This window comes from Orbicella franksi, chromosome 2, assembly GCF_964199315.1.
Source record: "Orbicella franksi chromosome 2, jaOrbFran1.1, whole genome shotgun sequence".
Classification (NCBI taxonomy): Eukaryota; Metazoa; Cnidaria; class Anthozoa; order Scleractinia; family Merulinidae; genus Orbicella; species Orbicella franksi.
In genome coordinates, this window is record NC_138146.1 from 8,891,117 (window position 1) to 8,913,180 (window position 22,064).

The following is a 22,064-nucleotide window of genomic DNA, read 5'->3' on the forward strand; positions in this document are numbered from 1 at the left end:
AACCTAGAGGAAGCTGGATTTAAGAAGGTACATTTCTCATCCGAGCGTTAAAATTTTCACCAATTTTCACGTCTTATTTAAAACCTGGGCTCCTGTTAAAACCCAACACCATTATCCTGACCATCAACGAGTGCTTTTACACCGTTAACAATTACTAACTCCAGGATGGAGGATTTAGCGTAAAAAAGAACATGAGAAGTATTGCAGGTGCCCAGAAGAAGGTTAACTGATAAACTGACTTTGAAATGGGTTGTAAGGACTGCCAGGATCTAATAAATATGGAGAGCTATCATATTCTTTCTTATCATCTGACTTCTCCTTGAATGGTCAAAGCAAAATCAAGTGAGTATTATACAAAGACAGAAACTGATGATAAATGAACGATGCCGCCTCAGTTAATCAGGGCTTAGCTTATATAAGGGGTAGGGAACAACCGCGTTCAACAATCGTGTTAGTCTTCTTCGTGTGGAAGTATTTTGGATCAGATTTGATCTTGTGACCAGAGGTGCCAACCTAAAAGATCGAAATCAGAGAGAATACCACTTTTACCTCTCAACCATCAAAACTGTTGTTCAAAGTAGAGCTCACCCACAAAAATGCGTCAAATAATCAAGAATACCACACCACACCCTCCACCCCTCCCAAAACGCCGAAAATCGGCCAAAATGTCTGCAAAGTGTATTTTATGCGCTTTCCTCCGGATTGTCTGGGAGATTGAAGGACCCACGAGGGAGACCAGGAGATTCAGTCTGCATCCGGAAGACTCCTAGATAATCCGGGAGAGTTAGCATAGATATGACTGTTATAAAACGAGAGAAAAATTATGCTTTATTTGTTTGTTTGTTTGTTTTGTTGGCTGCTCTCTCTAATTGGTTCAAAGTATTGATTCAGCTTGCTCTATCCAACTGGAAAAATATTCTTTTCTTCTAGGCACCAGTACGAAACCTGAAGTAAAATAAAGGTTTAATACGCGGGAAAAAATCCCGCGTTTTTCATGTAGGATTCCAATTGGTTCACTACACTTATTCAGCAAGCAGTGAATGGTCTACTGATAGCATCACTTTGGGTTTTGTTTACAGTGTACAGCCAACGTGAGATTTAAGATTTCGCGTAGCCTGTCTAATCCGTTCTTTACTGATTTCTTCTCGAGGTTAAGGACAACGAATGTACACAGCCCCGATCCAGCTATCACAGCTTCCATTTCAGCGAGGCGTTAACATGATCAATTTCTAAGCATTTAGTATTAATCAGAGGTGTTGTACCGAGAGAAATGACGAAAAAAAAAAAAAACACTGTACACTTACTACGACTTCCGATCTACATTTCTTGGAAGATTGCAAATACCAGAGGTACCATCAATCGCATAGTTGTAGAGATACTCCTGTGATTAAGTATTTACAGTCGAATTCCTATTAAACGGTAACCCCCATTAGGCGCGGGCCAGTAATCCAAGTCTCGATGAGGACTCATCTATTAATTTAACCTCTATTAAGCGGCCACTATCCATTTCCCCGAAGGTGGCCATTTAGTAGGGATTGAACTGTACCACCATTATTGTTTTATGCAACAGCAGAATAATGCGAACTAGTGTTGCTAAAAACAGCAGAACAATACTTGGTAACTTTTCAATGTCGATTCCAAAAGAGGACGAAGCCGGTACTGATTAAAGGGCTGGGGGATCATAGGTTACATTTTCCGGCGAGAAGTTCAAACTTGCTAAAATAAAAGGAAAACTCCAAGTGTCTGAAGTTTCTTTGCAAGTAACTTCTAGATCGTACGCTTACGGTTGCTATGTGGTGAAAATGGCTGCTGACCAGCAAGAATATAAGTCGGTTCGAACCAGTCAAATGCCGAACCGTGGAAAGCGCCAAGCGGATTCAGAAGGCGAACTCGAGCCTCCTTATAGGAAAAAAATGACAGCTGTACATTTTACCACGATACCTTGTGAGCCTAACACAGCCTTTGTTCCTGCACTAACTACATTGTGTATGTTATGTTTTAATGTTTTTATGAGCGCTAAGGATTAACGACTTTATTTTTTCCTGCGGAGCATTTGCCAAGCCAATTTAATAATTAATCTATACAGAAAATGTCATAAATTATTCTAATTCATGCATTCAGACTGGTTCATAATAAGAGCTGCGTTCCAAACTGCTACATCAGTCACCGCTCGGAGGTCCCACAGTATGTATTAAAACAGATGGCCTTGAAAGCGATTTTTCACGAGTTTCACGCCGAGAGAGACTGATTGCAGATTGATCAGACTGCAAGGCAGTATCACACGTTTTCCAAGCTATCAGCTTTTTTCTTCATCGGAACTAGCCTCGTACGACACCAGGGAAGGTTTTCTGTTCCTGGAAGACCCGCTTGTTTGGTCCCGTAGCCCGAGGGATTTTGATGTCTCCCTTACACGACCTGCTGTTCTATATCCAGCTTCAGATTTGCTTACAAGAACGTCTGTAGAGCTTTGATCTTTGGAAAGAGCATATTCCTTGAAATGCCTTGAACTTGACCGCTCAGTTTCCCGGCTACGTAACTTCTCCGAGCTTCTGTGATCGCTGACAGTATCAATTTTACTGCTAAGACTAGCGTCTTTTTTCCTTGCGCGGTAATCATTGGCATCTTTACCACTGTCTTCTCTGATTCTCTTTAGCACGCTTTCTAGTGATTTTTCTTGAAAGGAAGGCAAAGCAACATTACCCTTCTGTGGGGAATGCATCCTTTTGGATACATCCTCGCTATCTCGTTTATATGACGCCCATTCACAATTCTTCCTTTCCACAGGGCTTCGATTTATATCATGGCTAACTCGTTCTCTACTTTCTTTACGTCTTAGTCTTTCTCGTTCTTTCTCCCTCTCTCTGCCGACACTAGGACTCCGTGATGAGGACGAACGACTAAAAGACAGTCTTCTCTTTTCTCTCTTCACTCTGCCACGTTTCAGGCTCCAATTGTCCACTTTTTTCCCGTCCTTTTCCGGTGAGCACTCCGTCCTTTTGCGACTCCGACGGTTTGTCTCTTTGTGTGAAGCATCTGTATGAATACGACTTTCTCGGCCACTCTGATGTCTATGATCTTGTTTAGAATTATTTCCCTGTTGTCTACCTTTCTTCAACTCGTTCTGAGCTGTTCCAGTACTTTCCACCCATTCTTCACTGTCACTGGATTGTATGGAGGATTCGCTTTCGCTGGAAGATTCGCTGGAACTGCGTGATGAGCTAGACGAGCGTTTTGAGCGGCGGCGAACTTTCGCCGTGGATTTCTTTTTCTTTTTCTTGAGATGTTTGACCTTCTTCTTCTTCCTGAAAAAAATAGAGAAACTTAATCAAACCGAGGTCACTACGCCAACTAAAGAGACGTTGCCTTGTAGGGGTGGCCATTCTAAGTCGGTAAAACTTGGGTAAACCCGAGTCTCCCTCTCACAACCCATTTCCGATTTTATGCTCAGCCTAGATGGTTTTAAACGAGTTTTTCATGGGCTGCACCAAACGAACTACATTACCTGTATCATGTAAAATTTCGGAAGTTCTATTTCAGACAATTTTTATCTCATTTCGGACAACAATTTCGGAAACTTTGCTGAAACAAATAGATTACCAGCTACAGTAAATTTACGCCTTCAAAACACGAATTAGACTGAAACGACATTGGTGAAAACGATAATTTTACTAGTGCAGCCTCGAGGTTTTATGAATTCGCCGACGAGAAAATAACACAAATTTCGAACAGTTTTATTTTCGCACACTTTTTTTGGTCCGAAATTAAAATCGTCCGAAATGTTTTGCACGTTATGTACGCGCACAACTCAGATAAAACCCAAACGCAGCTCCTGCATTAAACCCAGCAAAACAGAAAGAGCTGACTTCTTTCTCTGCCAAGAAAAATTCATACTTGTTCACCCGTAATTAAGAGGCAGGAGTAGGGCAGTAGAGGCTAGCGCGAGCTTGAGGTTAACTAGGAAGAGGCGAAATTTGACCATGTAGGGGGGAAATTGATTCCTATAACTTTCATTGGCTATATGTACCATTCCAAGCTAAACTAGTCAAAATGATAAACAATTGGTTCACGTGACTTTCCCCGCGCTTACAACGCGTTACACAGTGATTGGTTAATTTCATGTATCAAACTGTACAAGTCATACCTGTTTTTCTTTTTCTGTTTCTTCTTTGCTTGGCTTTGTTCCTCCAGTATCAGTTCCCTCACGTGACTGAATCTGCTCTTGAGCCCCTTGTCAATCATTGCAGCGGCAGCCTGGGCTTTCTTCTGACACCACGGAACAGAGGATTGGAACAAGGGATGGGTGGGATGGTAGTTTTAATAAGGAGGTAAATGTCAAGGCGGGAAAATTTCAAAGGGAGGTTACGTGTATAAACCATTGATTTGATTAACGTCAAAATAATTGGGGAAAACAAAATAACGTTTCAAGAGAAGCATTTCAAAATTGTCATCAGAGGAATCAAGATAAACAGGAATAAGCAGGATTTATGAACAACAAATTGGACAAAGAATGAAACAGAAAGACGGATGAACAGATAATGGAAAAAGGGACAACAGAAAACAAAGCATTATAAAGAAAATACCAAGGAAATGGTCATCATAAATGATTAAATCGCCCATTTAGTTCAAAATGTGGTAAAATAGTCCATTCCAGATTTGGAGGAGAGGGTGGAGAAAGTAATTACAGTAAAGCATGCAACACAAAAAAATATATAACCACACAATAAATAAATAAACGATCACGTAAATAAATAATAATAATAATAATAATAACAATAATAACAACAACAATGCCAAGAATAGTTTCATATGTAGTTTTATTTCAAATCAATAACCAAGTTATTCAAACCAAACATCAAAGTGATTGCAAAATCCAGCGAAGAGATTCCATAGTCCAAATGACAACACAGAACATGAACGACATCATCATCCAACAGTTGATTGGTGGGACAAGAGAGCCAGGCATGAAAAGAAAAAGCAAAACAGAACCGCATTAGCAAGGAAATGTAACTGTAATGCTTGGCCTACTCCCCAAAGGACATATCTTCAAAACACTCCTTCTACAGTTGTCAAAAAAAAAGGTATCTGTCATCATGATCCAAAGGAATTGTAGACTTCAGTTACGTTACTTTTAAGTACTATTGGCAACAAGTCACTCACCTGTTCGTTATGTTCTAGTTGTTGCTGAAGTTTTTCCAGATTCTCTTTAGCAGTTTGTTGATTGTGATCAAGTCCCAATGCTTCTTTCAAACTCTGCACAGCTTCAGTCAAAAGGCCTTCTTTTTCTTGTCTGAAAATTATACACACAGAAAAGAATTAATCTGCTACGGGTTTAATGCAGACCCTTCACCGATACGACATATTTAACATGTTTAAATGGAGTTCATGTTGTAATTCATAAAAACATCTTTTCCTAGAAAGGAACATGGTTGACAGAACAGGACGATTAAATCTCTGTAGTTGCAAGGTGATTTCTGTGGCACTGCCAACGTTTTATACAACCTGAACCTGTTGAGTTAAGAATAAACCTTATAAAGCTTATCTTAATTTGATGATTTTCTGTATCCACGTCTATTGTTCTTATAAAAGTCTTGGCATGTCATTCAGCTCCGAAATGGCGCAAAGAGGACCTAAACTCGTAGTATCAACAGTTATCACACAGTTTAAACCAATGTTTTACTTCTGAGAAAAAGTAAGTAAAAGTATTTTCAATCTACTGACTGTATTCCTTGCTCCACTAGCGTTGCTGTGAGATACTTCTTGGCGTTCCTGTGGCTTGGACAAATTGTCAGTGCACGCCGAAAATCTTTGATGGCAGCAGAGAGCTGGCCTTGATTAGCGCAGCTAGAAGGTGGAATTTTGAAGTTAATGAAAAAAGTAAATGTTATATGAAGGATCTTTAGTGGACCTCCGTAACAGTAATCAACCTAAAAGTACTTATTACTAACACTGAACTGTGAAGAGAGGGGTGTTGACGGGTGGGACGATGTGAAGGGGGGGGGGGGAGGGTGAATTATCCAAATCATCAATTGGTTACCATACTTAAAATAAAGTGTAAAATGCTTATTACAGCTTGAAGTTCCTAAAAACAGTTGATTTCATGTCCAGTAATTGTCTTGGTTTACTCTAACTGTCTTGTAGAGTGGGGCTCTTAACTGCCAAAGAGGGGAACTTACTACAAAATAGAACCTCTGTGGAAGGCTTTTAAAAATAAGTGAACACAACTGAGCATTGACTCAACTTGGCCACTTTGGCCAGTTAATTGAAAACCGCACTACTAGAGAGACTCACAGAGCTCCTTGTGCTACAAGTGCCTCGACATTTTCACCATCAATCTGCAGCGCATGCTTAAAGTACTTCATTGCTGTATCATTATTTCCTGCTTTAAAATGTTCCACTCCTTTAGCAGTGCTGAAAGAAGATAGTAAAAGCCTTTAAACAAACGAGAACTTACGGAAAATAACTGACATACTGAGGAATATCCACCTAGAGAAACACGCACTAATATTTCCTTAAGGTTACCGTATACCTTCAGGGGTGTCTCGCGTCCAAGCGATGTAGCGCGTCCGGTTTAAGCTGTAGATGCCTAAGCCCCTATATCAAATTAAAGTTTATAGAGCTGGCTATCAAACCATACCAAAAATTTTGAAATAAAATGAATTGCCAATTTTTTCACGGTCACCAAATGCAAGCGTCCTAATCACCTTTTGGAAGCTATAAGTCAAAGCGAATTTTGTTTTTCGCCAATTTATTTTTTTCCTCGGTTTCAGGACAAAAAGCGCTAAAAAAGCGTGTCTGCGTTTTTCCATATTCAATTGTAGTAAAAAGTTACAGAACATTTTCGAAATAGGATTTAAAAAATGTGAAGTGATCGTACAAAAATCGCTCTCGGAGAAAAAATATTTCGAAATAAACAATTCGCAGACACGTTTTTGTTTTTTATATGTTAATCTAGCTACTGTCCAAATTTGAGGGCAAACATACAAATTCCGTTTGAGTTGTAACTCTTTAAAGTGTCTGCTTCAAGTGAAAAAATTTATCCGAGAAAACAGCGCTAAGAAAAATATCTTACTTCGCAAACAAACTCCGCCCACAAACGCCTTCAACTGGGTTCCCAGATCACTGAGCCAATCAGCGCTTGGAAAATTTACTACCATTAACTCGCGGTGAAATTTACGCGTGAATCTGCAAAAAAAACCTTGCGTTTCGCAATGCGCTCAAGGCGGAGAGATAATTTTTCTGCAGCTGGGTTTTTCTTGAAGCTGGTTTGGCAAAATGGGGAAGACGAAAAAGGATACGAACGTTAGAGTAGCTGGGCGACGAGAACAAACAAAAGAAAGCGCGGCAGAACAAATGTACATGGATAATATTACAATGGATCTCAATGAGTTGGACGATTCATCGGTATCGAACTCAACAAAAGAGTCACTGTAAACATCGCTGTTATCGCTGTCGAGTTCCCAAATTTTACACAACCTTTCTCTTCTCTTGACTCGATCTTTTTGCCCGCTTGATACGTCCGTAGCTTCATCCGCGAGGCCAACTTTCGCTTCTTCACTCATTGATGTATTTTTATTCATTCTTCGCTCTTTCGAACTGGTAAACGGAGTTTTCCGTGGTCCATGTTTACTTATAACTTAATAAAATTACATCTAACACGAAAAATGCTTGGATTAACAATGCTGATTAACTGAGTAGCCAGCCAATTCGTGGTATCAATATCGGTAATATTCCCGCGAAAGTAGTCTCGGTTGATTGCATACACGTTATAGGGCTGTCAATCAAGAGGGAACTTTTACTTCCGGCCATAACGTAAAACATCCATTTCTCCGCCAATATTAGGTTTTTTTCAATTTTGTTTTCAGAAATTAGAGATTACTCTTCGACCATTAGTTTGAACCAAAAATCCAAATTTGAAGAAAATTGCCGATCTGAAGGTATACTGTAACCTTAAAGACATTATCTGTCCTGAGGGGCAAATTTCTGAGAATTTCTGAGAGGGAAATTTCTGAGAGGCCAAATTTCTGAGAGGGAAATACAAGGAAAGCATTTCGAACCTGAACATGATATATTTGACTTTGAACAGACATATTGAATGTCTTTTTAAATATTTGACCCTGGACATGATATATTTGACCCTGAACATGATATATTTGACCCTGGACATGACATATTTGACGCTGGACATGATATATGTGACCACGAAGATGACATATTTGACCCTTGACATGACATATTTGACCCTGGACATGATATATTTGACTTTGAATGTACATATCAGATGTAAAGTATTTGTCGTATTTGACCCTGAGAATGATCTAAAAGATTAAAAGTTTTTAGACCATGTTAGGGGTCAAATATTCCTTCACATTCCTGCCTGAGAGAAGGTAACATGTTAGTTATATTTGAAATACTCTGTTTAATGTCAAACTTTTTGTTGACCTTCCACAAGAAAATAAGTGACTTACAAAGCTTTTAAACTTAGTTTCAATAATCTTCCATTTCACACTATTTGATGGCAGCATAACTAACATGCAGTACAGGTGTATTTTGGGCACACGAGTGCACATTTTCGTATTAGGCCACCATGTTGGATTTGGTAACTGTGGAGGATTGGGGCAAGGAAAAATTTGCCAAGGGGGGAGGGGGAGGGAAGGAAAAATAAGTGTCCCACCCCCACCCTGCCTCTGCACCAACCCTCTACCAATCAAGCATCTAATTACAATCCAAGATGGCGGCATCAAAAACCTGGTTTAATATTTATTGAAGCTCTTTCTTACGTCTCCATTGACCATTTGGCAGACTGTTGTCTCCTTAATGGCTCTGCATATTCACTTTCAGGACATTCATACCTGAACACAGAAACATCAGTGTACAATAACTTGCAATCAAGCCATAAAACAGCAAGACACAGTGGTTAACTGTACCTTGAGGTAACAGAAGCTGATACTGGTGGAGAAGGTTGGTGAAAAGTCAAATGTATGATATTAGTTAGGACTTTAAAGTCAACTTAAAAATGTCACAAAAATGAAAAAAAAATGTATTACAACTTCAGCAAGCATCTAGTAACAATCACTGCCTTACACAAAGAAATAACCAAAACGACACTCAGTGACACAATGATACCTTTGGAAGCTTCTCAACAATGAACATGGAGTAGAAGTGTCCACACCAAGCAGGTCTGTAAGGGTATCAATACTCCTTGGGTTGTTAAAACCTTTATGCTTGGTTAGATGTTCTTCAAAACTAAGTCCCTCTGGATTACTCTGTAACCTGGCAAATCAAAAAGCAGCCTTCATTTATAAATCATTAGTCACGAGGAATAATTTCTAAGCAATTATTGGATAAGATGGAACAAACTATTTTGACTGTGGAAAACAATCAATTATATGCCAATGTCCAAGACAGAGGAAAAAACTTGATCCACACTTACATGTAGCACTCACAAAAAAAGAATTTTTTCATAGGTCATTGTTGTTTTAATTAATTTATTATTCTATCTTAAGCCAAGAAGTTGGCAGGGAGGGGTATGGGAATAGGACTTCTGACCCTGCCTGCCCACCACTCCCCCATCACCACAAACTACAGATTAAATTGAGAACTAAAATCAGTGTATGTAAATGGCACATCTTTTCAAACAGTTAAACCCCACTATTTTAAACTCCTAGGGGAAATGAAAAATAGTTTAAAATAGCAGGAGATTGAAATAGCTGATATTAATAAATTGACTGAAGGGCAAATCCAAGGGGAATGGTCTTGAGTTTGATATAAAAGGGAATAAGAAATAAGTAAGTTCAAATTACCGGGTTCAACTGCACATTGTTTTTATTCTAGAGAAACATACATACCGCTTGAAAACTGTATCTGGATCTTCGATGACACCCTAAATGCAGTGAGATGATAAACAATTTCAAAATCTGCAAACACCAACAATGATCACCTATTGTGTTTACAGACCTGATTACATTACGGGTATGATTATTTCAATGAATTAAGGCAGTTAAGAAGACCCATAGTCTTTTTGATAACAACATGCATCATGAAAAACAATGTTATCAATTATTATGAAGGTCTGTAAAACACTCCCTAACATGTATAATCCAAAGCTCATTTACATTCACAACTAAAAAGGTTTCATAAAGCAGTACCCCAAGAAGGCTGGTGGTACTAATGTAACAGCAAGAGTATAGTGACATGTAACTTTGAAATACCCTTAAACACGCTGTGAACCTTAGTGCAGTGCAATAGTTTGTTAAGATGCATATTGACAATACTGTGTTTACTTTATCAGTTACTCTTAAGAATAGAGCTACAAAATGTACAATGATGCCATGCATATGAAACTATAAAACAACAAATCTCGGTATCATCAAAAAGTGAAAGATAATCAGAATACTGTTAATAAATAAATGTCTTAGTACTATAAATCTTATTACAATAAAGAAACAAAATCAATATATATTTACCAGGCGCAAGTGTTTATGTTCGTCGGGCAATCTTGATTGTTTTAATGAAATGGAAACTCTGTTCTCTTGTAAATTCACAGCTATGATGACTCCTGAACATAAAGAGAGTCATATTAATTCCAGAGTTTGTCTGTTGCCAAAGAAGCAAGAAATTATTTGGAGGAATTAAACTACAGCTAACAATATTTTTTAAATTGATAAATTACATACATCCAATGGACACTTACATACTTACTATACAAAATTACATTATTTCCACAAGCAAATAAATGTGTAATAATCAATTAACTCCTACCTTACACTCCTATTTCATTGCTACTAGTTTTGGTATAACTAGCAGCTAACAATAATTAGTATTTCCAATGACAAAAGTCCCTTGAACCAACATGTATTTACATAATTTATGAATTTTTTTCAAAAAATGAAATATTTCAAATGCTGTGATTATTAAGGATGGTGCCTACTTTTGTTAGTGCGCACATGTTCTGTGCATCACGCAAGGCATGGTTTAAGTGCCATGCATGTGCTGGGTTGACGTTGACGCAATCAACTATGCTACCAAGACAGGGCTCAAAGTTAACGACCAACTGGTCGTATATGCGACTAGATTTTTGGTTGTGCGCCTAAAAAATCATGTATGGTCGCACCACCGCGCCTTCAAAGCCAAAGTACAGTGCGACTTCTCTAGTGCTTACTCACCTGACCATACTAATGTACTCAGATTGATAAATATCATATAAACATAGATATAACACAACCAGGAACCAAACAATAAAGCTGCATGTGACCATTTTCCTTTCATCAGTGTGTGCTCTATTCGTCATCTTTCAGCCTAATTTCCCAGTGGATTCTCTGAACTCAATCGTTCATTTCTTCCCCACGTTCTGTGTTGTAAACAACTCCACTGACACATGAAAATGAAGGAATGAAGCACATGCTTCTTGCGCAATCGATGATCTAGCAGAAAGCGTGGAAACTGGGGATGAAAATTAAATCATGTGCTCGTTCTTCACGAAGAACAGTTACAGAATGCTGCGTTTTGTAGAGAAAGCTTTGTTTTCGCTTGTCTAACATACAAAAATGTCCAGCATTTTGGGAACAGGCCGGTCCACGAGTTCTATGGCTTGAAAGCTAGCCAAATGAGCAAAGTTCGTGCTAGTTCTCACAAATACCCAGATGTTGAATAAATCAAGAATCTTCGTGAACAGAATTTCAAAGGGAGGCAAACAACAAGCAATTGGATAGTGAGGATACTCAACGGAGCAACGTCAGTAGTTAATATCTAAGCATAACCCTTGTGTGAAATATCCTGATTCTTTTATTTGTTTTCGTTGTGTCCAATACTGCTAGAATAGGCCCATATTGCAACACGAAGCCTGAGTCAATCTTTTTGGAGCGTTAAGTATTCTTTTCAAGGAGGTGCTCCAAGTATTTGAAGCTGTATGCCTAAAATTTTTAACTCTGCGCCTAAATTTCGGCAGTGCGCCTAAAAATTTACACCTGGTCACACAAGTGCTCCCAAAGCCAAAAATAAACTTTGAGCCCTGCAAGGACATGACTAAAATGAAAGAAATATTTCCCTGCAGTAACCAAATCAAGTTTAATGAACCTGTACTTAAACCGGAAACACTAGACTAGAAGCATCTTGCTAACCACTAACTGTTAACATCTTCCAGCTGAAAAACTAGCTGTCATCTGTCGAAAATTATACTAAATCCAACTGTAAACATGTACCTGCAGATGGCGTAGTACGCGTGCAAAACAAGTGCGAGATAAGCAAATGTTTTACTTACTGGGGAGTTGACAGGAAAAAATGTAACGGATACCGTAAAAGTTTTCAAAAATGATCAAAAACTTTAAAAAACGCGTGTTTACCCCTACATTTATTGTTATGAAATGGAAGTGGCAAGCCTATTCAACATGTGATTAGTTTCTGGTTGAGAGCAAAAGGTATTTAGACTGTATTTTAACTGAACCAGAGGAAGGCTCATTTACCATGTAGTTTTAAGATCTTTATAAAAGTAATGTGTTTGCTTTTCTGTATATAAAGGCGAATTCTAAGGAAATCTGAGAAGAGATATCCTTTCCTTCTTTTTTCAGAAAAATGCTGATGTCAGCGTTTTTGTTGAGATTTAAGGCTAATTGAAGGCTTTCATACAAAAAGGGCGTATATAGCATTTTGGGCCGATTTTTATTTTTTGCGGGATCAAGCTAATTTTGGCAGACTGACTTGTTTTGAGATGAAAAGCACCGTTGCGCAATTGTTTTTGTTGATTTGCATTTCGTTTTTGAGAAACAACGTATGCAAAAAAACTCAGTTCTCCGAGCGCCATCTTTTGGAGCAAATCCTTCCAAGGTGGATTTTGACAGGGCACAAACTTAAACAGTTACTTTTAGCAGCTTCAACAGCACGGCTTTTTTAAACAGATGTTTTGATTTTTGAAAGAAGTAAAGAAAAAGACCGGGAAAAAAATCGACCAACCTTGTATCAAACCGGTGTCACAACAAAGCAAACTTGAATCCGGTCCCTTCAGCGCCTTATTCGCTTGCGCTAACAAAGCAACAGTTAGAGAATTGCGTAATTATATGAATAATAAAACTAGCGGCAAATACCACTCTTCAGTGACTTCATCGTTTAGCAAAACAAAGATTTCTTTAGTTTTTCGCTCAACAAGAGATCTCCAAAAGATACATATGTACCCTTGGAAAACTGAGTTTTTTGCATACATTATTTCTCAAAAACGAAGCACAAATCAACAAAAACAATTACGCAACGATGCTTTTCATGTCAAAACAAGTCAGTCTGCAAAAATTAGCTCGATCCTACAAAAAATAAAAATCGGCCCAAAATGCTATATACGCCCTTTTTGTACGAAAACCTTCAATTATCTCGAAAAAATGTGTGGCTACCCTAATTTTTCTTTGTGGATTCCATTAGCCCTTGCAATGATCTACTTTTTCCGTGTGGTCCTAACCTGGCACAAAAACCTTTATATTTAGTAGGCACTGTCCTTACATAGCAGTAGCTGCTCTGAAAATTTATGGAATCAGCTGATTAGCCCAGTGGTCCACCAAAAACCCTGGAGAACTAAGAGTTATCAAGGAGAAGGGAAGGACAAACGAGAAACAGAAAACAGAATAATTGGCAGTGAATGTAGAAACCCACAGGTTCAAAGCAGGGTGACAATCTGAGAGCAAGGTGTATGCTGCCATGCAGGACTAAACAAGGTGCCAGTGACAAGAACTGATTTTTGTGAGCTTTAAGAATTGCACTAAACTAAGGACCATGGAATGTACAACATCAATTTGTATAAGTTATCAAATGTAGCACATACTAGTCATGTGTTATTTAACAGACACTCGTCAAAAGACAGCTGAATGAGAGACTTATTTAATCCTGAGTGAATAAGTGATTGTTCAAACATGTGAGTACTCAAATGAGTGAGCTGAATCTTACTTGAGCAATAAGGATACAATTTAATTACCTCTTACAACATCACCAACCACATAAGCATCAGTTGGATCTTTGTATTCCTTGGATATTTCTGAGCTATCTAATTCAGATAACTTACATAGGGCCTGTAGAAGACAAAGAGTAAAAACAGTTGGTATAAAAAGTCCACAAATAAGAATAACATAAAGGACAATTTCAATGCCACTTTCCACTTTATTAGCCTTCAGTTGGTGTTTTACATGAATATTACATCATGGCCAAGTTACGAGGTACCCCACTTTAATAATTGAATCTGAAGGTATCAATTCAGAATTTCTAAAACTTTTTTCATCAAGTTTAAATTAGTACAAAAAGAGGTCGAGTCGACTCCATGATGGTGGTTTTTGGGATAGCTAATCTCTAATTACATCAATTCATCTATTTCTTCTTTTCAGTTTTATATTTTGAGATATATGACACTCACGTATTAAACACTATTGGAAGATAATGTTACGTCACATTTCAAAACAAATTGAAATTTGTGAAATTATTCCACTCTCTTCCCAGTATTTGGAAATGTGATAAAATACGATCTCTTGTGCTTCATATATTATGTCTTCTACATTTTGCTACTCTTGACATAGAAATGAGATTGCATGTTTATAAATGCTTTTATTAAACATCAGCACACAAGGCGTGCGAGAGTTATTTTTTTGTGAATTAAAAGCTCCTGGATGTAGCACCACTCAGTGGACTCTTCTTAACAGTTATGATAAGGTTAATTTAACAAGTTTGTCTGGTTATGATGTACAGTGAAAAAAAAAAAAACAAATTTAAAATTTATTTCACGATAGGATATGTGATATCAAGCCTACTTTTATTGTTTTTTATTATTTTAAGGTTTGATTTTCACAGTCAAAAGTGGCTTTGTTTATTAGAACTACATGGAGCTGTTACCAGCAAGAGAGCTAAACATCATGCAGTCTGTAAAAGTAGCTAACAGTAAATGGCAGATTGGTGTTGATTCTGGATAATTTTTCTGAGTCATTTTATTACAAGAACCAATTAAATTATAACATCATCACGCAATAGTATGGTCTTATTCTGTTGAGAGCAATGATCGTAGTATTTTGGTTTTGATATTCCACGCAACCACTTCAAATTGATATCGATTTCAAAACCCATTTAAACAAGAAGACATTATTGAAGTTAAGTAGCATTACCTAATTTAAGACTTGAAACAACCAGACACAAGAAAAACTGTATAAATTTTACAAGATGCCATGAAATCTGTAGACTTTGGGAAGTTTCCTCGTCCCATTACCCTTCTCAACGCCTGTGAGCCTTTTTGATGACAAAAAGTCAGTTACAGAAAGATGTAAGTTTACCACTTTGAACTACGCAAGGTATCTGTTTCAAAATAAAAGAACCACTGTGTCGCCTCAAAGTCTAATCTAATTAATTTGCGGTTTACTATGATTATCAGTTGAGTAAGGCAAGAGGGAAGTTTGGTTACGAAGTTTTAGCCTTAATATCATATGTTGTCATGGGCAACTCACCTCGTTTCCATTGGTAACAATATCAACAGCTGTTGGTCGCCTGTTGCGTTGCCTACAATTTCGCGCGCTTTGCTGCCAATGACGTTAAAGGCCAACAAGTTGTCAATGGATACAGAGCCAGTTGCTCTTGACAACAACACGATTTTACGTTAAAACTTGGTGACCAAACTTTCGTCCCGCCTTACTCAACTGATAATCGTAGTAACTTACTGCCATGGAGTCTTCAGGAATATTTGAAGAGTTTTCATGGAACAAACCTTTAAGAAACTCTCTGCTAAAAATTTCCATTTATAAGAATTGCCTTTAATGCAAGATATTAAAATGCCACTGAAGAGACTGAAAAAAGAGACTTCCAAACATTTTGCCAAGTCTGGACGTGCCGCTAGATTGGCTTCTTGTTTGTTTATTCTGACTGTGTGAACAAGAGTCACTGATTTGTCAGTTTTAAATGAAACTACTCATGCGTGAAAAACAAAAGTGTCAAGTTACCATTTGAAGCTAACATTGCATTTACCTGTGGCAAAGACAAATTTCAACACTCCAGCAGCATTCTCATTCATAACTACAAGTCAGTAATTTCTTTGGTTTTGACAGAGAAAACAACTTCAAAGGAGTATCTCAGTATTGATTCCAAGAAACGTTTTAACGAGAAGACAGTATTACTCAGTAAACAGCACTTCTTAATATTGAAAATTCTGCACAAACATAAATGGTTTCAACTTAATTCTTTTTTCGTGAACTGTACATAGTGAAATGATATCACTGGGAACTGTCACCATCGCAAAGGTGTATTTTGCGCTAAAAACAATGATCGTTCCTGTCCTAGAAATCATTAAGTTGTCTAGCGCCTAAGACTCATTTCATTCAAAATTTCAAGTAATGCGAAAAGCAAAGCCTTGATGACATGTTAGTGCATACCAAAGACTATGATTCCTTGCCTGATTATTGAACTTTAAAATTTTTTGAAACCCATCTACAAAGTCCTGGGCTTAAGCACAGTAAATGCAGCATTGGAAATGTCAGAATAAGGCCAATACAAGAATACCTGTTTCTGTTTATAGAAAAACAAAGATGTCCATTCTATAATTGGGATAAAATCTTCACAAACATGATTCACCTTTACAAGCAGCAATTTGATTGGCTGTTTATAATAGCCTCAATCTGATTGGTGTGACATACATGTATACATCTCTCACTCACTCACTCATCCATTGACCCGCTCATAACATACCCCATACATGTACCCATTGACTAAGAGGTATTTCTTTTACAAAAAAAATAACTCAATAAACCTTACACATGTACATATGCACCTGTATATCAAGATCAGTGAAGTCTCTGTTACATCCAAATTCCAGCATTTTCAGTGTCACAATGATACAAAATGGTCTCTTGAAAGCTACTTTTCCGACAACAATGTCTCCTTCCTTCATGCACTGCAAAAAGAAGACAAAATAACTTAAGATTACTGTTAGTACACTTTCGCAGGTGTCCTTAGCTACACAAAACTGTCAGCATGCTAATTTAAAGCCCACCACCACAAACTATGTATCAATGCAAAGCTTAGAAAATGTATTGTCCAATAAAAGTTGTTTCTAATCACTGCCTACATGTCCTCCACCCTACCGCTATCTGGATTTGTTCTCGGTAGCCCCGAGTTCAACTCCTTGACTGCATTGTGTAAATAGCCAACTGGTCAGCCTCCATCCAGTTGGGATTCTTAATAGTTTATGTTATAGTTGAAATATTTGTTTATTTATTTACAGTGTCCCCAATTAGCACATTAGTGTTAAATACATCGACACTTAAATAAAGTGATTATTATTATTATCATTATTATTATTATTATCATTATTATTATTATTATTATTATTATTATTATTATTATTATATGTAACCTTAAACAACTGGTTCCTTCGAACATCCAAAGGCACTTCCATCAACGTCTCAAGAGGAGGTGTATCAGCATAGAGATCCAACACTAAAATAAATAAATAAATAAATAAACAATGTTAAACATGTACATGGGTTTTTAGATGCCATTGAAATAACCTGTACCAAAGAGTGTGCTGAAAGCTTTACTTCTATAACTTGATAGCAACACAGAAGAAGCAAAAGCAGTTGAAATATTCAATGACATATAAAGAGAGTGTCTCTCCTTAAGTTTCATTTTCTTAGGGTATTTCCTAAAAGAAATAGGAACATTTTCTCTTTGTTTCAAGTTATAGAAACACTTGCAAAAGTTAAGGAGAACAAGAAAAACTGTGGAAGCACATGCTTGCAACTCCTTTTCTCACATCATTTCTCATTTTCTCAAACTTCCACTCGTGTTTCCAAAACTCAATTGAGACACTGACAGAAATTTTTTCTATTTGTTACAAGAAATGTACTAAGTAAACCAAGGCTACTACAAAACCTTAGACCTACAAATTAATTTTACTTGACTGTTGATTATGCATTGATGTGGCAAGGGAGAAATTAGATATAATCAGCCTTAGTAAAAAGAGTTCTTATTCATTAACCCTCTTGGTTTGAATGCATGCCATAGTCTATCCCTCTTCTCAGCTTCTTCTTGCCTTCCACTGAAAACAATAAGTCTGCTTTGGATGCAATAAACTTCCTCACTCTTTGGTGGAAATTTTCGTCTAGGTTACTAGATCTGCATAGAGTGTAAATATATTAATAAAAGGGTTATTGACCAAGCTTGTTCGGTTGAGATGGCTGGATATTGGCCAAGTTCTTTTTTTGCGTGTTTATAGACCGAGACAGAGTTGAGGTCCACAAACTCACAAAAAAAGAACAAGGCCAATATCCAGCCATCTTGACCAAACAAGCTTGGTCAATAAAGGATTTATTATATGGCTATCGGAGGAATTTTTCTTGCGGGACACAGCAGGTAGTCCCGAGCGAGTAAGATAGCTCCATCTTGCCTGCTCGGGAAGCCAATCACAGTGCAGGATTTGATTCATCTTGCCCGATCACAGAACTAGTCATTTAAGCAATAGACCACAAGTTTGTGGTTTATAGGCCGATAAACCAAGCGGAATGCTGGAAGAACACGAGAAGAATTCTTCAACAGCCTATAAACCATAAAAACTTGTGGTCTATTGCTTTTATATAATAATTCAGAAGACACACGAAATTTCCATGAGTTTACTGGCACAATAAACCATAGCTGATTGACCAATGAGAGCATGTGCATTCATTCAGTTATTATATGAATAATAATTGATATTTTTTTTAAATATAGCTTCTCGATACCAAACCCTGCATGCATTATCTTTTATAGATGCAAGTACATGTATGTCTGGAATGTTATGTTGCCAATGCAGTCAGAACCCCTTTTCACATGAAAATGTTTTTTGCATCCTAGATTCTAAACTAAACAGATGATGGTGTTACTATGTTTTCTAACAAAATAACTAAATGTACTTTTGAGGTCTAGAAAAGCTGCTGAACACACTCTCTTCCTGCTTATGTGAAACATTTCCTTTTGTTAGTAGTTGTGGTCAGTACTTTGACTCAGCTTGTTTTACAAGTGTACCATTTGCAAAAAATGTATTGAACTATGGGCCTGACTAATTTAGATGGACCTTTGTACCGTATATAACAAGCAAAATTGCTATAATAGTTATCAGTGGTACTATTTTTACAGTAAGCCTGCAAGAGATATAATGATAAGTATACCGTTTGATTTCTTGCTGCTTATTTGATGGATGTAACTCTCTTTCATTTTCAGGCATCGGATGTACTCCACTCATTTCCCCAAAAAATTCACTTGCTCCTTCTGTACGACAACTTGCCTAAAGTATATGGAATTTATTAATAACACAACTGTCAACTGTTTTCAACAAAATGAACAAAAATATCACCCCTAACCAAATGAAATGGAATGTGTTTTGTTTTGTTTTTTTTTTTTTCATATTTGAAAAAAAAAATGATTTGCACACTTTGTAATTTTGCATATTTTCAACAAGTACAGTAATTTGTACCTGCTACACAGTTCAATTTGTTTCTGTACTGGTACATCATTTATAAACCTCTATGGAAAAAACCTTTTCACAGTTTCTGCAGCCATCTTGCTTGGGTGCAAACACAGCAAAAATTAACAGTACATGTATGGGGAAAGTTTAAAGTTTGATGGCCAATAATTTGAGAGTGAGTGATGTTCTGAAGATTTAGTGAGTTACAAGGAAAAGAAACCAAAGAGAAAGTTTTTTTCTGATCAAACTTGAAGGTGAGGAATTGCACTTAATATATATTTCATACAAATGTCTCTAAATTTTCCCACAAATTGTGACTTATTGTTACAGACAAAAGCATGGAAAAATGAAAACCTTAAACAATATAATTTTTGTGGCTTTTCTGACTTTTCTAGAGAGGTTATTTCCTTCAGATTTTCACCTGGTATCATTTTAAATTCATTAATAATATTTCAGGGCTCACATTTTCTGTGAGTTGGTAGACATTGGATTCTCCACTTTCCCCAAACATTAACTGTCAGTTATTTTTGCCGTGTTTGCCCCCTCCCTCCACCAGGCAAGATGGCATCACAAACCAGGGTGCATTCCCCAAGAACTCCAAGCCAAAGATATGCCAAAGCTTTTCAGCCTTTTTAAATTCTACACCAACAATTTTATTGTGGCTCGCTGCTCACTGTTAGTAGCTTTGCCATAAAAAACAAAGACCTCTGGCACCCAGGATACCAAGCACCTGGCAAGCGATCAAATTCCCGCACCACTCTGCCCAAATAATCCCAATTTTCTTCTTATTATGTTTACTGGGAAACGTTGGACTCAGATCATATAAGATACCCGTTATCAACCAGGATACAGTATTCAACATGGGATGAAGTGGGGGATAAGGAGAAGTTAATAAGCCATACTTGTCACACCAAGTTGCCTTACATAGTTAAGCGTTTATACACCAGCACCAGCAAATATAAATGTGCTCGCCGCTGAATGCCAAAAACTCCAATAGCACGCCGGTATGCCACAAAATTTTAAAGGCCACACTGAAGATCTTTGGCATAAGCCACACATAAATTATGCACCCTGGATCGGAAATTATTTTCAAGCCCAGACCTCAAAAGTTTATATTTCTGTATTTAATGGAACATAGGGAAGTTATGAGACTGTTTACAAATACTGTTTTTGTTGTTCAAATTTCCAGCCCATAAAACAAAACAAAAAACTTTGTTTCAGCAACCAATAGTTCTCTGGTTGGCACATGAACAATAATTGAGGTCAGGGACATCTTGCTATCAAGAGCAAGCCATAAAAGCTAAAATGTTTCCAACTTACTTGAAGCCTATTTCTAAAGTAATTCACAGCCAAATGGTCTGCAGTATTAGGACAAAGGAAGTCTGTTGCCGAACCTTCTCCATCACCTTGTTCATCTTTAGTCAAACTGATCAGGGACTTGCCATGGTATGCTACTGACTGGGCAAAACGATCAATAAATGTTCTTTTGTTTACGTCTGCAAGCACGAAATATTAACGTATGTAGTAAGCACTAAATATTTTCTAGGACACTCAATAAAATGGGTTGAAATAAAATTTAAAAAGTGCATCGCACCAGTTGAATCAATTAAATGATTCATGCATGCATGGTCACACTTGAACAACACATGATACAGTAACGGCAACTCCAAGAGCAATAAGGAAATTACCCTGAGCTTCCTTTTTGTCATTGGAAGCTAGAACATCGAGAAAATTATTACGAGGAACAAAAACTAATGTAAAAGACATGAAAAGATAAGCAATTTCTTACCCATCTCTGTCGCCTCGCTTGATTTGTAGGTATGTACTTCATGTAAGACTACGTGGATGGAAACCTGGAAATCTGGAATGCCGGAAACCAAGGCCTGGAATCCTGAGACCCGGAATGACTTTTTATTTTCAGATGACAAAAGGAGTTAAAATAGGAATAGTTTTGGGTGATGTTTGAAGCTCTTCAAAAATACGGGTCAATACAAAATAACGTAAGAGTTGACCTTATCCACACTTGATAGCACCTGATCATTGACTATAGTTCATGTTGTAGTTGATATCTGAATGTCTCCACAATTCTCTTTACTATTTAACGCAATTCTCCATCCTTTATACATACCTCGAAAGCTTGCACCACCATTCTCATCCCCAGAGGCCACGCTCCTTTTGGCCAGCACCAAGAATTGCGACCAGTTGGGCTGGTCCAACACCCAAAGTTCCATTCTCTTCTCCAGAGGCCGCGTTTCTTTTGGTCAGCACCGATAACTGCGACTTCTAGCCAGGTCCAACACCAGAAGTCCATGATTCATGGACTTTCCATCAAATCCTACAAATCTGATTGGCTGAGAAAACTAAACAAAAACTGTGCGCATGCTCAGAAAATTGGTTCTGGCCAGAGGTCACGCGAAGAGAAGTGCCGCCTCTGGAAATTGGAATTTTTTATGAACATTAAGTCAAGTAATTTTCGATTTAGACAAAATAATCAAAATAAGTAACATCGGTTGGCTAATAATTAACAAAAAATAGCCTAACCTTTCCAGATTGTGAGTTCCTCACCACCCATCCGGTCCACCCGTCGCCCTGCTTGGGGAATAGAAGGACGAATAACCAAACAGAT

At 37.5% G+C, this 22,064-nt stretch overlaps 1 protein-coding gene across 3 annotated transcripts; it reads right to left on the reverse strand.

Moving 5' to 3' along the window:
* Positions 1-927: 927 nt before the first annotated feature.
* LOC145477959 (uncharacterized) lies at positions 928-22,060 on the reverse strand. 3 transcript variants are annotated; one of them, XM_081455838.1, is made up of 18 exons: positions 21,980-22,060; positions 21,567-21,869; positions 21,228-21,329; positions 20,759-20,934; positions 19,143-19,258; positions 17,978-18,114; positions 17,354-17,436; positions 16,769-16,891; positions 13,949-14,042; positions 10,464-10,555; positions 9,846-9,880; positions 9,124-9,270; positions 8,778-8,849; positions 6,289-6,408; positions 5,719-5,841; positions 5,158-5,287; positions 4,142-4,263; positions 931-3,302 (listed from the first exon to the last, which is right to left on the reverse strand). In XM_081455838.1, the coding sequence occupies exons 2-18, from the start codon at positions 21,667-21,669 to the stop codon at positions 2,297-2,299; spliced, it is 2,781 nt and encodes a 926-aa protein (XP_081311964.1). In that variant the 5' UTR covers positions 21,670-21,869; positions 21,980-22,060; the 3' UTR covers positions 931-2,296. The 3 variants fall into 3 exon arrangements, with proteins under 3 accessions (XP_081311965.1, XP_081311964.1, XP_081311966.1); XM_081455839.1 differs by lacking the exon at positions 21,980-22,060 and having other exon boundaries at positions 928-3,302; positions 4,142-4,260; positions 21,567-21,759; XM_081455840.1 differs by lacking the exons at positions 21,228-21,329; positions 21,567-21,869; positions 21,980-22,060 and adding an exon at positions 21,127-21,220 and having other exon boundaries at positions 932-3,302.
* Between the last annotated feature and the right edge of the window lie 4 nt (positions 22,061-22,064).

What these genes read in the sequence shown, in the direction of transcription:
- LOC145477959 (XM_081455838.1), bottom strand. Translation starts at nt 21,669, where the DNA reads ATGGAACTTTGGGTGTTGGACCAGCCCAACTGGTCGCAATTCTTGGTG. An exon ending in CATGCATTCAAACCAAGAGG is followed by an intron (nt 17,437 to 17,977) that starts GTTAATGAATAA and finishes TATTTATTTTAG; the next exon opens with TGTTGGATCTCTATGCTGAT. An exon ending in AACTAGAACATAACGAACAG is followed by an intron (nt 4,264 to 5,157) that starts GTGAGTGACTTG and finishes CCGTGGTGTCAG; the next exon opens with AAGAAAGCCCAGGCTGCCGC.